We start from the raw sequence: 12,425 nt of genomic DNA, 5'->3' as shown, positions 1-12,425 counted from the left end.
GATGTTTAATTGTTATCAAGTAGCTGTAAAATCAAATACGAGTTGAAATGCATCAGTTATTCTTACTTGCACACTCAGTGAAAAGTAAAGCTTTCTCAGTGAGTGAAGAGCTGTAGAACAGCAGGTGCGTGAAATAATAGATGTAAGTCTCTGGATCTTTGCTCTTTCTTTCTGAGGTCCTTCATTCAGCACATCTGTATTGGAGTAGTCTCTTATGGCCACAAATGTGATTAGCTTACTGATATTAAAGCTGAAGTTGGCCTTGTTTTTGGAACTCTAATAATTACAATGATGAATGAAATAGAAAATTATCCACTTCTCTCAGCTGCGTTATTGCCAAAGAGCTAACAGTGAGGTGAAGAATCCACTGATTAACAAAATAAACAGTGACAGCCTTAAATACACATGGAGAATAGATTTCTGTCATTGCTGGTCACCTCTCAAGGAAGAGCTGCATTTGGTGCTGTAAACCAGTAATGAATTACTATTGTTGTAACTTCATGTTAACTACATTTCAGATGCAGATGTATTTGGATGCTAGCAGGCTGTTCAGTTTCTAGTGATAAATCATTTTAAACTATATTATTTATGTGTTGAACAACCTTTATTATGACCTTGTCTAGTGTGCTGGCTGTTTTTTTTTTTTTTTGGTTTTGTTTATTTTGGCATAAACAGGACTTTGGCTCTGCTTTCAAAGAATAGGAAGTTGCTAGTTTTGATGAGAGCAGGACATTTGCATGTGAAAAACGGTCTTCAGTGCTTGTATCTGTGGGAAAATAAAATCCTAAATTTGATCCTGGTGTTATTTAAGGGAAGCAGATGACAGATTTAGTGCAATGATGCTGGCAGCATGAAAACAGTGGTGTAAGTGATTAGATGTCAGTCAGGCAAGTTGTGCTCGACCACAGCTGTCATTTGTTACCTTTTTCATCTGGGTGCAGTAGACTGATAGTCTTGTCATAGATTTCAGACCAGTGGGTTAGTTTTGCCCTTACTGGCAGCCTTGAATGCAGTATGTATTTTTTAAAAAAAAACACATTTTTCCATTTCAGAGGCTAGTTAGATTTGTGTATATTTTTTGAAAGGTAGTTTTCCTAGCTACTAATCAAACCTACATTTTGAGGGCCAGCACAGAAATGAAAATACCAAATGATTCAACTGCAGTAAAAACAGAAGAGTAACTTAATGAGAATGACCTGATATTGACTGCAAAGGTTTACTGATACTGAGTTTCTGCTGGCTTAAAATTTAGCAAGTCACTTATGATCTAGCGATTCCACTAACACTTAGTGCAGTGTTAGTATTTTAGTAAACTGAAAAACAGAACAGCCTGATGTCAGACTCTTCACAAGTATAAAGAGGAGTATGTTCATCAGCTAGCATGCTTTTTAATAGTATTCAGATAAGTTAAGCTAAATTTTCATCATAATTTACTCATAAAAATGGAAATAACCTTATTTATATTTATATTCATATCCATGGAATATGGTGAATGCAAGTAACCTTGCATTTGAAAACGGCTTTTCTTTTTTAAGTTCATTACTTCCTGTTTAAATTGTAGAATCTAATTATAGGATTTATGCATTTTTAATTGTAAAACTGGTATCTTCTCTAATGGTTATGTTTAGCCTAAATGCCAAAGTTCCCTATACAGCTTTTTTGATTGATGTGCTTACATTACTGTGCGATCTGAGCTCAAAAGGTGATGTGTTTGATTACATTTAGGATATTCAAAATTCACAATACTGTGAGAGTAGTCCTAATTGCTTTTTTTTTTTTGAGTTGTGTTCAGAAGAGTTGACTGCAGTGACTTCACATTTAAAGGTGTTTCAATTGAAAAACACATTGTATGAGCAGCAAGTTAAATGCTTTCATTTAGGTGTTGATTAGAGAGACTTTTCTTGCAATTGTGAAGAAATACAGTTTTTGGTTAGACAGTTATTTACAAGGTGGGATGGTTTAGATGCCTGTTACCTCTTTCAGTGCGTGGAAGGTCCACTCATGGCTCAAGTTTAATTGTAGCACTGATTCTTGCACCATTTCTTCTGCGAGTAGTTTGCTAATAAAAACAGCAAATGAGTCGCTAGTAAACTAACATGTTCCATTTTTACCAGGTGGTACAAAGGCTGGTCAAGCAGGTTACTTTAACTAGAGCTATCTATCCAAATAAGGCCATGTTAAAATATTGTAAAGTAAATACTGTCTCCAAATTCTGGAGGTCCCATTTCTCGTAAGTTGTATGCCAAATAACTAGTCCCACTGATCTCGTTGCTTTCTCAGAAGCATGATCCCAGTGCATCTTGCTGCTTGTGGTTGCTGTTGAATACAGAAAGCTGTCAGTGGGTTTTCGGAAGCATGTGTATGAGAAAGAGATTCCTATTCACATCTGAAATATGGTTTGGTTATATTTCTTAACATTTGATTAATTCATAATGGTTAGGGTGTAGAGTACATGTAAGTGAGCAAGATGACTACTACCTCTCCTTATTTTTAAAACAAATGTATAAGCATTTGAATAGGGTCATGAGGAGATCAAGCTAGGCCTTTTCACTGCTGAAATAATAACAGCAGTAATTACACAAATGAGCAATATGTAGAGAAGACTGTTTACATGTAGGGATGAATTATTTAGAGATTACAGTCTTATAATTGACAGAGAAGAAAAACTCTCCCCAAATCCAAGTACTTTGGAGCTCTGGTTATGCTGAAAAATAGGTGGACTGGATTTCCTCCTGTTTTCCTCCAGTATGCAGGATCCTCCTGCACATCTGAAAGGGAGATATTGGAGTTTTCTAGTTTTCTTTATGGCATTATTTTTTTCAAGAGCTCTGGAATACTAGGAATGAGCAGCAGTAGTGAAGTAATGAAGAAAGGAGTGAGGGATATTCTTGAGCAAGTACATATTTAATGAGATAGTTTGTTTAAAACAAAGCTATTCTTTTTTTTTACTGGCAATTATGTAACTTTTTGGCTTGATTCTGGCATAATTATTAAATTAGTGATGCCTAGCTTTTTTCTCAACCATTTTTTCTAGCTTACCAAAGGTCCTTGGAAAGCACTTGGATAGGCTAAGCAAATACCATCTGTGCAGTTGAATAAATGTGTATAAAATATTTAATTATGGATAAGGCACATTCTGTTCTGAATAGCGAAAGCTTGTTGAACTCTGTCATGCAGCTTTTGTTCTTGGGGATTCCTTAAGCTGATGCAACCTAGACAGAAACCTGAGGAGTTTCCCTTGCTGATCCTTAGACAAGCGTCCCTTTGGGTTTTTAATCAAAAGAAACAACTGTTATTGATTAAATGAAGTTAAATCTTCTCATTCTAAGATTACACTGTTGCATTTTTGTCACATATATTAAGTGTAAGTTTTGTTACACTGAACAGTCCTGTTTTGAATGCTGTCAAGAGATACTGTGTATATTAGGGAAGTGATGATTAGATTCTGGATGCCTCCTTGCCTTTAGTCCCATACTTTAGTCCCTGTTTAACCTCAGCTCCCTCTTTGACATCAAATGATTGTTCTGTAAATGCATTATAACCTGAACAGCTGATTTGAGTATGAATGAAGATTCTTCCTTTCAAAACTCTGTTGTACATTTTTAAGTTTAGGCTAGTTGAGGGCAATAGTAAGTTCAGGAAAGAAAAGTTCTCTATTTTTCCACTCTTAATTCAACACTAAGTATTAATCTCAGAAGGAAAAGGTTGCCCTATTGATATTAAAGGCAACAACTTGTTTTAATCTTCTGCTGTAAGAATCAAACACAGTATTTTTATCAACTCATAGGTCCAAGCTTCAACTAATAGGATTTGTTGTATAAGTCTTGTTAGCCCAGATGAATACTTTGTACTTACAACTAGATGATGGCTAGTGGTTGAATAATTACAAATTTTTAGAACTAAAGCAGGAAAGGAACCTAGCTACAATTGCCAAGTAACCCATCAGCATCTTTTAGTACTTCCTGTGAAGCACCACTTTCAGACCTTTCTTAATTAGCTCTTTCCAACTCACAATAACTGTGTTTTTTCTTTTTTACCGTGTTGTTGTCTTTGAATTGTTTTCTTCTATTTTTTTTTTTTTCTTTTGGTAGCATTTCTCGTTTTGTCTGGTTGGATTGATACTGTGCAAATCTGTATCGTTCATGTTGCCTCCATCATTTGTTTCCTTCTAGTATTACTTTCTGCATTAAAAGCTGTCTTTTTGTTCAAAATTGTTGAGGTTCTTGCAGTGGCCTAACAGACTTCATTGCTGTGCTCCTACTGATCTTGCTTTGGGGTGAGGGCATACATTAAATTCTTGTGTTTTCTACTCTTGTTTTTTGGGGGGATTTATGTGCATTTAGGCTTTCCTTTTGCTTTTCACATAAAATATTTTTGCATGTTGCATACCATACTGCATATTTTTTTTCTGTCTCATCTGCCCTGCATTTTCCATTCAGTATCATTTTTTCTTCTTTGTTATTTGTTTTCATATTGCTTGTGTAGTACAAAACTTTGTATTTCTCTAGCCAGGAGAAAAAACATTGAGAGGTTTAATTCCTGAAGTAGAAGGATATCTTACACGGTCAGCAGCCCAGACCATTTCTAATTGAAATCTGGTAATGTAACTGTGCCATGTAAATGGCATTTTCAGAGTGGCTAGGAGTAGTGATACATAGGCACTGTATGCTACAATGAAAAATAGTCAGCTTTGCATTTACAGACCATTGAATTCTGCATCCTTTCTACTGCGAGCAATTTGGGTTATACAATGTAGTATTAAAAAAAAAAAAGAAATATTTTGAGGTGAACATTTGTATTGAGGTCAGTACATTCCTGAGTTTTGTTAGACTTAGTGTCCCTCTAAGTCCATCTTTGGACTTGCATATAGAAGTGCAATTGTGTGGGGTACCACTTTCTGCTGCAGCAGAGGTGGCCATTCACAGTAGTAGCAGGAACATCCTTGGCTGGCAGAAGCACCAGGTGAGCTCTCCGTGGTGTTAAAATGATGGTCTCACAGCTGAGAGCATCAGCAAAGCATGCTGCTTTGTGACTCAGTGGGAACCACCTGGTGTGGGCATTGTGTGGAGAAGAACGTTGATGCTGAGCTGCTGAATGTAAGCTGGAGAACGTGGGAACAGAAAACATCAATGATCCAAACTCCTTAAGGCTGTGCAGATGATCTACTTGTGATGTTCAACTATCTTCCTAACATTGCTTGAGAAGTTGAAGCTGGAAGTTCAAGAAAAAACTTTCAAAGTTTGTTTCAGAGAATTTTGAGCTCTGTATAAAGGTATGCAGAGCAAATCATATTTGCTGAGGTTATCAGCCAAATACCCAAACTGGACCTCTCAATCAAAAGGGTTTTTATGCTAATAACAGTTCCCAGTGTGTTTGTAGGATTGCTGTTTTATGAGAAGCCAGTTCCTTGTTGAACTAGTGTAAATGGGGGTGACTTGAATTTAGCTGGTAGGTGTGTACATCAGTGAAAGACTAGCTCTGAATGTAGATTTATGTTTATATTTTTTTAAGCAGTAAAACTGGAGCAGAGGCTCCTAATTTCTAAAATGATAGATTGTCTTCCTTTTGTTCTCCAACTCTTTGGCTATTAATGAAACAAATTGTGCTTGTTGGCTTCTACTCAGCTAGTCTGGATGTACAGTGTGCTAATGTAAATCAGCAGTTTCTGCTGCTATAAATAGACTTCAACAGCAGCTGCAGAGCAAAACTGACAAGCTTCTGGTCATTTTTATTATTGCCATTCAGAAATTGTTTGAATAGATGTGAAAGTGTCCTGTGGTGTGTATGCTTGCTGTAGCAATGATATTTGGAGACTGAGCTGAGGTTATGAGGAGAGAGAGAGACTGCATTTAGATCCCAGTGGTGTGAGAGCTGAGACTGAAGAGTTGTGTTCCTCCATTTGGGAGTCCTTAAGCGACGTTTGGAGCTTTTTTCTATAAAATGTATGTTACTCAGCTGGCTGAAAGTCAGGAGTTCTTAAATGGAGTCCGGACTCCATATTTTTTGGACGTCTTTATGGCTAGATATAAGTCTTTATAAGCATCCTTGATTGCGGGACATCATCATATTATGTCCTGAGAAGTTGTCCCCTAACATGTTTAGTTTCTTCTGCTGCTGAGGCATTTTCTTTCGTTGCACGGGGAGGAGACAGCAGGGCAAGAATGCTTGCCTTCTACAGCATCCTTCCCCTCCCTCACCTCCTTAGGAGCTCTTGCATGATGAATAGCAACTGCCATTGTCCTCCCTTCTAGGAAGCAGAGTGGAAAGTGGTACCTGCATGGCCTGCAAAGGTGGATGCTAGCAGGCCAACCATTGTTGTGGCTGGACACAGGAGATGCTGACAGGACAGGAAAAGTATTGAATATCTTTCGTATGAGCATTTAATGGAGTCCTATGTTTATGTTTACATGTTGTTGTTTTTTCTCTTGAAATCCTGCTTTTGAGGATCTTGGTACAAGGTCTCAGGAAATATCTTTAGCTGCAAGAATGATTTTCCTGTAGATAGACTTAATTTCTGTGCTGCCCTGGAGTGCATGTGGTCAAATGGAAGGTAGAGTCAGCTTGTGCTAGAAGATAGGGAATTGCTTTATTTTCCCTCTCTAGTACAAGCATGTTTCTTGAATCTCGATACTCAACCCGTGTGAAAAATAGGAAGGTGGGAGCAGAACCCACTTGTCAGCTGTTACTTTAGAAACAGCACCATCAGCCTGTGAGGGGGCTAAAGATGACCTAAGTGAAATTCGGAGTGTATTCCAATGCCTAGCAAACTGGAAACTAAAGTCTCTTAGCATCTTAGTTGTGTGTTTTACCAGTGGTTTATGCTGTATTCTTTATACTGAATTAGGTTCTAGTAATGTTAACTATTTCTAGGAGGAACACCGTAACAACTAGACTCTTAACTTATTAATTCTAATGTTGTTCGAAGTAAATGCATGTTCTTCTAGTGGATATTTTCTGGCTTGATAGCCTAAGTATTTTAAGTGCTCTACTACTAGAAAAATAGAAGAAAACATAGACTTGTTCTTTTTAACAACGATTCTTCTCATCTTTTAATTCAGCTACCACTTTCAGTGAATAATTATAGTTCATTCACTGTGACTGAGTGCTTCCATTTTTAACAACCATTTGTGGCAATAATGAGGTCTATATAATTGGAGAGGAATATGGTATTTGGCAGATCCTTGCAGGCTCTTTTGAGAGTACACATTGAAGTACAAAGTTTAGAAGGGAGCCTAAATTCTGTAACAGGAATTGGATAAACTAGCAAATCATGAATATAAAATCATAAAGAGTATTAAGTATTTTGGAGTGCTTTTGAAGTTCATTGCAAAAGCACAGTATAAGAAGTTGCATTTTCAATATTTCTAGAAAAGATCAGCATGTCGTATACTAGCTTAATTCCATTTTTAAAATACTGAAACTGTTAAAATACAAAGTTGATATATTTTGTGTAATGAAGAAATGTAAAGGAGGAGAAATGATAACTTATGTAGAATTAGTTGGACTCTATAATTCATTGTTCTTTAGAGACAGGCAAAAGGAGTTAATTCCAAGAATGTTTGTGTGATAGACTTTACTGAATAAACCTTTTATTTCTGCTTTCAGTCAGCAGATAAGCAGCGAGCCCTAGAAGAAACCAAAGCCTACACAACCCAGTCATTAGCAAGCGTAGCCTATCTGATCAACACTTTGGCCAACAATGTTCTCCAAATGCTGGATATCCAAGCATCCCAGCTTCGACGCATGGAATCTTCAATCAATCATATTTCACAAGTGAGACTTTTTCCTGATTTCTTGTTCTCTGTTCATGAAATTATACAACAGATAAAACTGTCACTGTATGTGACTTACCTGATGTTTTGTGAATAAGAAAAATAGTTGCATCTAGAACAGAAGGATGCATTTCTCCTCATATTAAATCTAGGAATGGGTGTCTGTGTGATTTGGTATTTGTGGTAATGTGAACATTTTACATAGAATAAGAGATTAAATATAGTCTTCAACAGTTTGTTGTTTGGGGATGAATCCATTTTGTGTATGAAGTGAAAAGTGCAGGTAGGCAGCTTAATGGAAAAAAAAAAAGAAAATTATGTTAAGAAATGGATTAGCCTTTCCAGTTCCTATTTGTGACTTACTGTATATGGTATTAAATAGCTACAGGCATTCAAAATTTAAAAAGAAAAAAAAAGGCATGAAACAGAAGCTGGAAAACACTACTTGTCATCTGTCGTCTTTTTACTTTAACTGTCGCTATCATATTGGCCTCTGATGACAAAAGCATAGGTGGCTTTTCTTAACAAAATTCAATTCGCAATGATGTGAACAGAGGGTAAAACTAATGTTTCAAGTTTATGTATGGCTAGAATGCCTGCAATTGTTTGCATTTTTTTTTTTGAACAACAACAAATAAACTAAGCTAAGGTTATAAAGAACCCGTGTCCTACTCCACACTGATGAGGGAGTTCTGACTACCAGAATAGGCTGAGGATGAATGATAGGTTTATTGGAGGATTACATGCCCATGATGGGTTAAAAAGAGAAAGTAAGAGCAATGATACAGCACTTTCTGTTTTTCTACTATGGGAGAGTTGTTAGGTTTTCTGACTGAATATTCTGTCTTATTCAACCAGTATGTTTTGGGTGCTAGTGTTTCTTGATCTCCACATGATAATGTTACATATGTAAAAATATATATATCTGTGTATATATATTGTATTCAGAAAGACATTTGAAAGTGGGAGCTGCATAAGGTAGGAAATAGATAGTTAAACAGTATGTAGATCTGGAAGAGACTCTGGGGATGACACGGCATTATGACAGAGGAAGCAACACCACAGCAGGACATACAAGTAGTAAGATATATTTTCATCAGTGGGTCAATGAGAGTGGATGGATGTGTTTTATTATTATTCAGAAAATGTTTTAGCTGGCTGCCGTGTTCTTGATGGCTACTTTTTCTTTTCTGTTGTGTGAATGATCACATGGTTCTCCAAAAGTTGAAGTTGTGTCCATAGAATGGATAGAGATCTGTTAACTAGTTGGTGCTGAAAAGGTTGCTAAGCTGGTAGAGATCTGGACCATCAAAAGAATATTTTTTTGCTGTCTTAATGGGCCAAATTGGCTTACTGAGTGGTAAGATGAATTCCAGAGCAGGTGGAAAGGAAGGGACAGGGTGGATTTTCCCTTCTGGTGATAGTATGCTATTAGATTGCCTCAGTTATCCCATGCAACTGCATCCTCAGAAATAAGCTGAGAAGTTTGATTTGTTTTGCAACATGCTTTTTGTTAATCCATGGACAACTCAAAATTTTACTTTCCCTCAGAAAATGTCTTATGTTACTCTATATATGTGTGCTATATATATGCTATGTATGTATGTATATGCATCTGTGTGTGTATGTGTGGTGAGTGTGCTTATGTGTGTGTATATGGTTCTTGAGTGGTTTGTACCAGCTGACAAGTATTTCAACTATTTGAGACCCTAACACAGAATAAGGATATGGATAAAAATTCTTTCACTCAGGCTTCACTGGATTTTCCATTTTTATACATGCATACGGTTTATTTGCCACACAGTTTTTCTAAAGCAAATTTTGGGGAGACTGTCAAGGCATTTTTAATTTTTTCTTTTGAGAAACCGAGTTTTATATGGACTGAGATGTTAGGTCAGATTATCTTTGGAATTTATACAAAATGGACTGTTACTTAAAGTGGGGTGCTAAATTACCACTACCAAATACATAACAGAGATGGAACAGCCAAAATTCATAGGCTGCATTTATACAACCAAGGAAAGTTTAAAAAAAAATTTCTGAATTCGTTTATATCACTGTAAAATTGAAAATTGAGGGTATACTTTGGTTGTGGTTTTTGTTACTTGAATCATCTGTATGTCAGATGTTCCCCAAATCTTCATGGAAGAAGTGATGTTAGAAGAGCAGACAGTATTTGAATTTTGGATATTAGTTATATGAAGTGTACTGATCCAAGGAACTTTATGAAGTTGCATTCAATGTACTCAAAAGTGGGTTCATCCCATGATACTGATGTTGCAGATGATACATTCTCCCTATTAATTTTGGTGGTTACTTCTTAAAAAATGGATTTATTTTGTCACAGTTTATATGTAATGCATAATTTCTGTTCAGTAACTCTGATTGTATTTCTCCTGGAATAAGCCTAATCTGCAGAAGATTTCTTCAGTCTTTCTTACTTTGGGTTTCAAGTGTAGTGGATTGTCTTTAGCACCACATTAAATACCTCACGGTATAATATCTCATAGCTAAATTAACATTTTGGTCAGTCTGACTTGAAATGATGTCAGTGAGGTAGAACAGGTAACGGATTGGTAACTACCATCTGCTCACATTTGACAGTGCATTATTATTAATACTTTGTATTAATACTTTGGTCAGCAGGCATTGATATTTAAATTTAGAAAACACTAATGTATATTACAGTATATAAATGTGTAGCTCTGCTTTTAATTCTGATTCAAAATTCCACATACTCTCCAAAGAGGTAAGCAAAATCATTTGGCTCTTAGTAAGAAAACTTTTTCAAAAGTGCTTGATTTGCTCAAGTGACATACAAACTCGAAGAGACATGATAAACTTCAGAATATAAAATATTCTAGTTCTCTGTTCATACATAGAATGCCAATTTATGTCACTTTCTGTTTCCTTCTAAATGCCAGATTAATCAAAGAACTGGAAAGGAAACTGATAATCATTCGTGGGTTTTTAGATTATATATAGGTCCTGAATAAGGAAATCATTACTATTGAAACTATTTTTATGCAAGTGATTAAATCCTACTGGTTTAAAATTTATGATTACTTTGATTTGGTCTGAAGGCTGATGAATCTGTTCTTACTTGCCTTCTTTGTCCATAAATAGATGATATGCAATGTTTCTTATTTGGCTGAAGATTTCAATGCTAAATACAGATCTTCTGTATAAATATTTATACTCATTTAAAAAAAATTGTGTTAAAGTTTTTTCAAGTTAACAGACACTGTGAAATGTTGATCGTATCCAAATACTTTAATCTGGCAGATTTTCAGGTTTTAGTATTTGTTTGATGAGAAATATTTTGTCAGATTTAGTTACAAAATGGTCTTAGTGAGCAAGTTCAGCTTTAAAATTCTTCTCTGCTGCTAATTATATAAACAAGCATGCTACCACAAAGAGCTGAAATATAGTAAGAGCCATCAGTTATCTTCAGCGATGCTGTAGGATGGAGAAATCTGCTTCATCCCCTTCTTATGGAATTTGTCTCCTATGAAGTTGCCAATCAGAGCTGTTCATAAGTAGTGAATAGACTGCAGACTGGAGCTTTTCTGTAGTCAGCACGTAACGCTTAGCTGAACTGTAACAGCATGGGTGAGCTGGCTGGTGTCTGCAGGGATGGTCACTCAGACCTTCGGTTGCTATGTCACTAAAGGCTCCTAACCATGTTCAGTTGTCTTTTTCTTGCAAGTTATAAGAATAGCCAGACTTACTTAAAAACGGTAATCTACGTCCAACTCTACACAGTAGATATTACTAGTTTATGGAGCAGGTAGTTCTTTAGCATCTTAGTATCATTGTGACCTTTTAATGTATGAAATACATGCAATTTAAGTTGTGGCAACTAATATGTCACATTTCTGACATTTCAGTTATTCATTGTTACTATGAGTAACTACTCATTATTTATTACTAAAAGTAATAGTCCAGTTTTCAAGGTAATTTGAAATAAAGTTGTTGAAATTCCAGTAAACTAACGTAAAAAAAAAAAAAAAAAGCTCACAACATTGTATTTAAGCAACCTTTTCTCCTAAGATTTTTTTAAAATGAATGTTAAAAGCCTAAGCTAACAGTGACAATACGTTGATAAAAGTCAATGGGAATGTTTTGAGCAGAGGAAAAAATGAAGGCTTATGGAGGCTTTTGTTTCTGAAATTTCACTGTAGATTGGACTTTCAAAGTGCTAACTTAATATTCTGAGAAATTTCACTTATAGGTAGAATATCTTTCAAAACTCTGGGTTCAGTGATTTTGAAGTGGAGAATGTTAATTTTGGAATCCCAGGCGTAGTTTAATATTTTCTCTGTTTTAATCCTTAAAAGCATTGAAGCTAGTTTTTTTGAACTCAATATGGAAACTTGATGTTTCAAAATGGCCAGAAAATTTCTAATAGAAACAATGAAGTGGTTTATACGTGTTTCTCTTTAAGTCAGGCCTTGCCTTATTGTAGGCATCTTGGAAGGTGTATTTAAAAATTGTAGTAAAGAGCCTAACTTCTCACAAACTGCCTGTCACCTAAAAGCTTTTGCCAAAGGAGGTGGAGCAGTAGGGGAAAAAAAGTGCATAACAGTGCTGTCAGGAGCCTTACATTTCTTAGCAGAGAATAGCGTAAGTTCTAGAAGAGCAGAGTGTATC

General features: G+C 35.8%; 1 protein-coding gene across 19 annotated transcripts in view; it reads left to right on the top strand.

Annotated features, from left to right (window-relative positions):
* The window catches only part of ABI2 (abl interactor 2), a 61,970-nt gene that overhangs the window by 18,192 nt on the left and 31,353 nt on the right, over nucleotides 1–12,425 (top strand). For all 19 annotated transcript variants that reach the window (XM_048061426.2, XM_048061423.2, XM_048061433.2 and 16 more), the window contains exon 2: nucleotides 7,606–7,773. In XM_048061426.2, the coding sequence (XP_047917383.1) occupies nucleotides 7,606–7,773 (168 nt within the window). The remainder of the gene's footprint in view (nucleotides 1–7,605; nucleotides 7,774–12,425) is intronic.

The sequence above is a fragment of the Anser cygnoides genome, chromosome 6 (assembly GCF_040182565.1).
Source record: "Anser cygnoides isolate HZ-2024a breed goose chromosome 6, Taihu_goose_T2T_genome, whole genome shotgun sequence".
Lineage (NCBI taxonomy): Eukaryota > Metazoa > Chordata > Aves > Anseriformes > Anatidae > Anser > Anser cygnoides.
The sequence above is the reverse complement of the archived record's forward strand: the minus strand, read 5'-3'. Positions and strand labels throughout refer to the sequence as shown.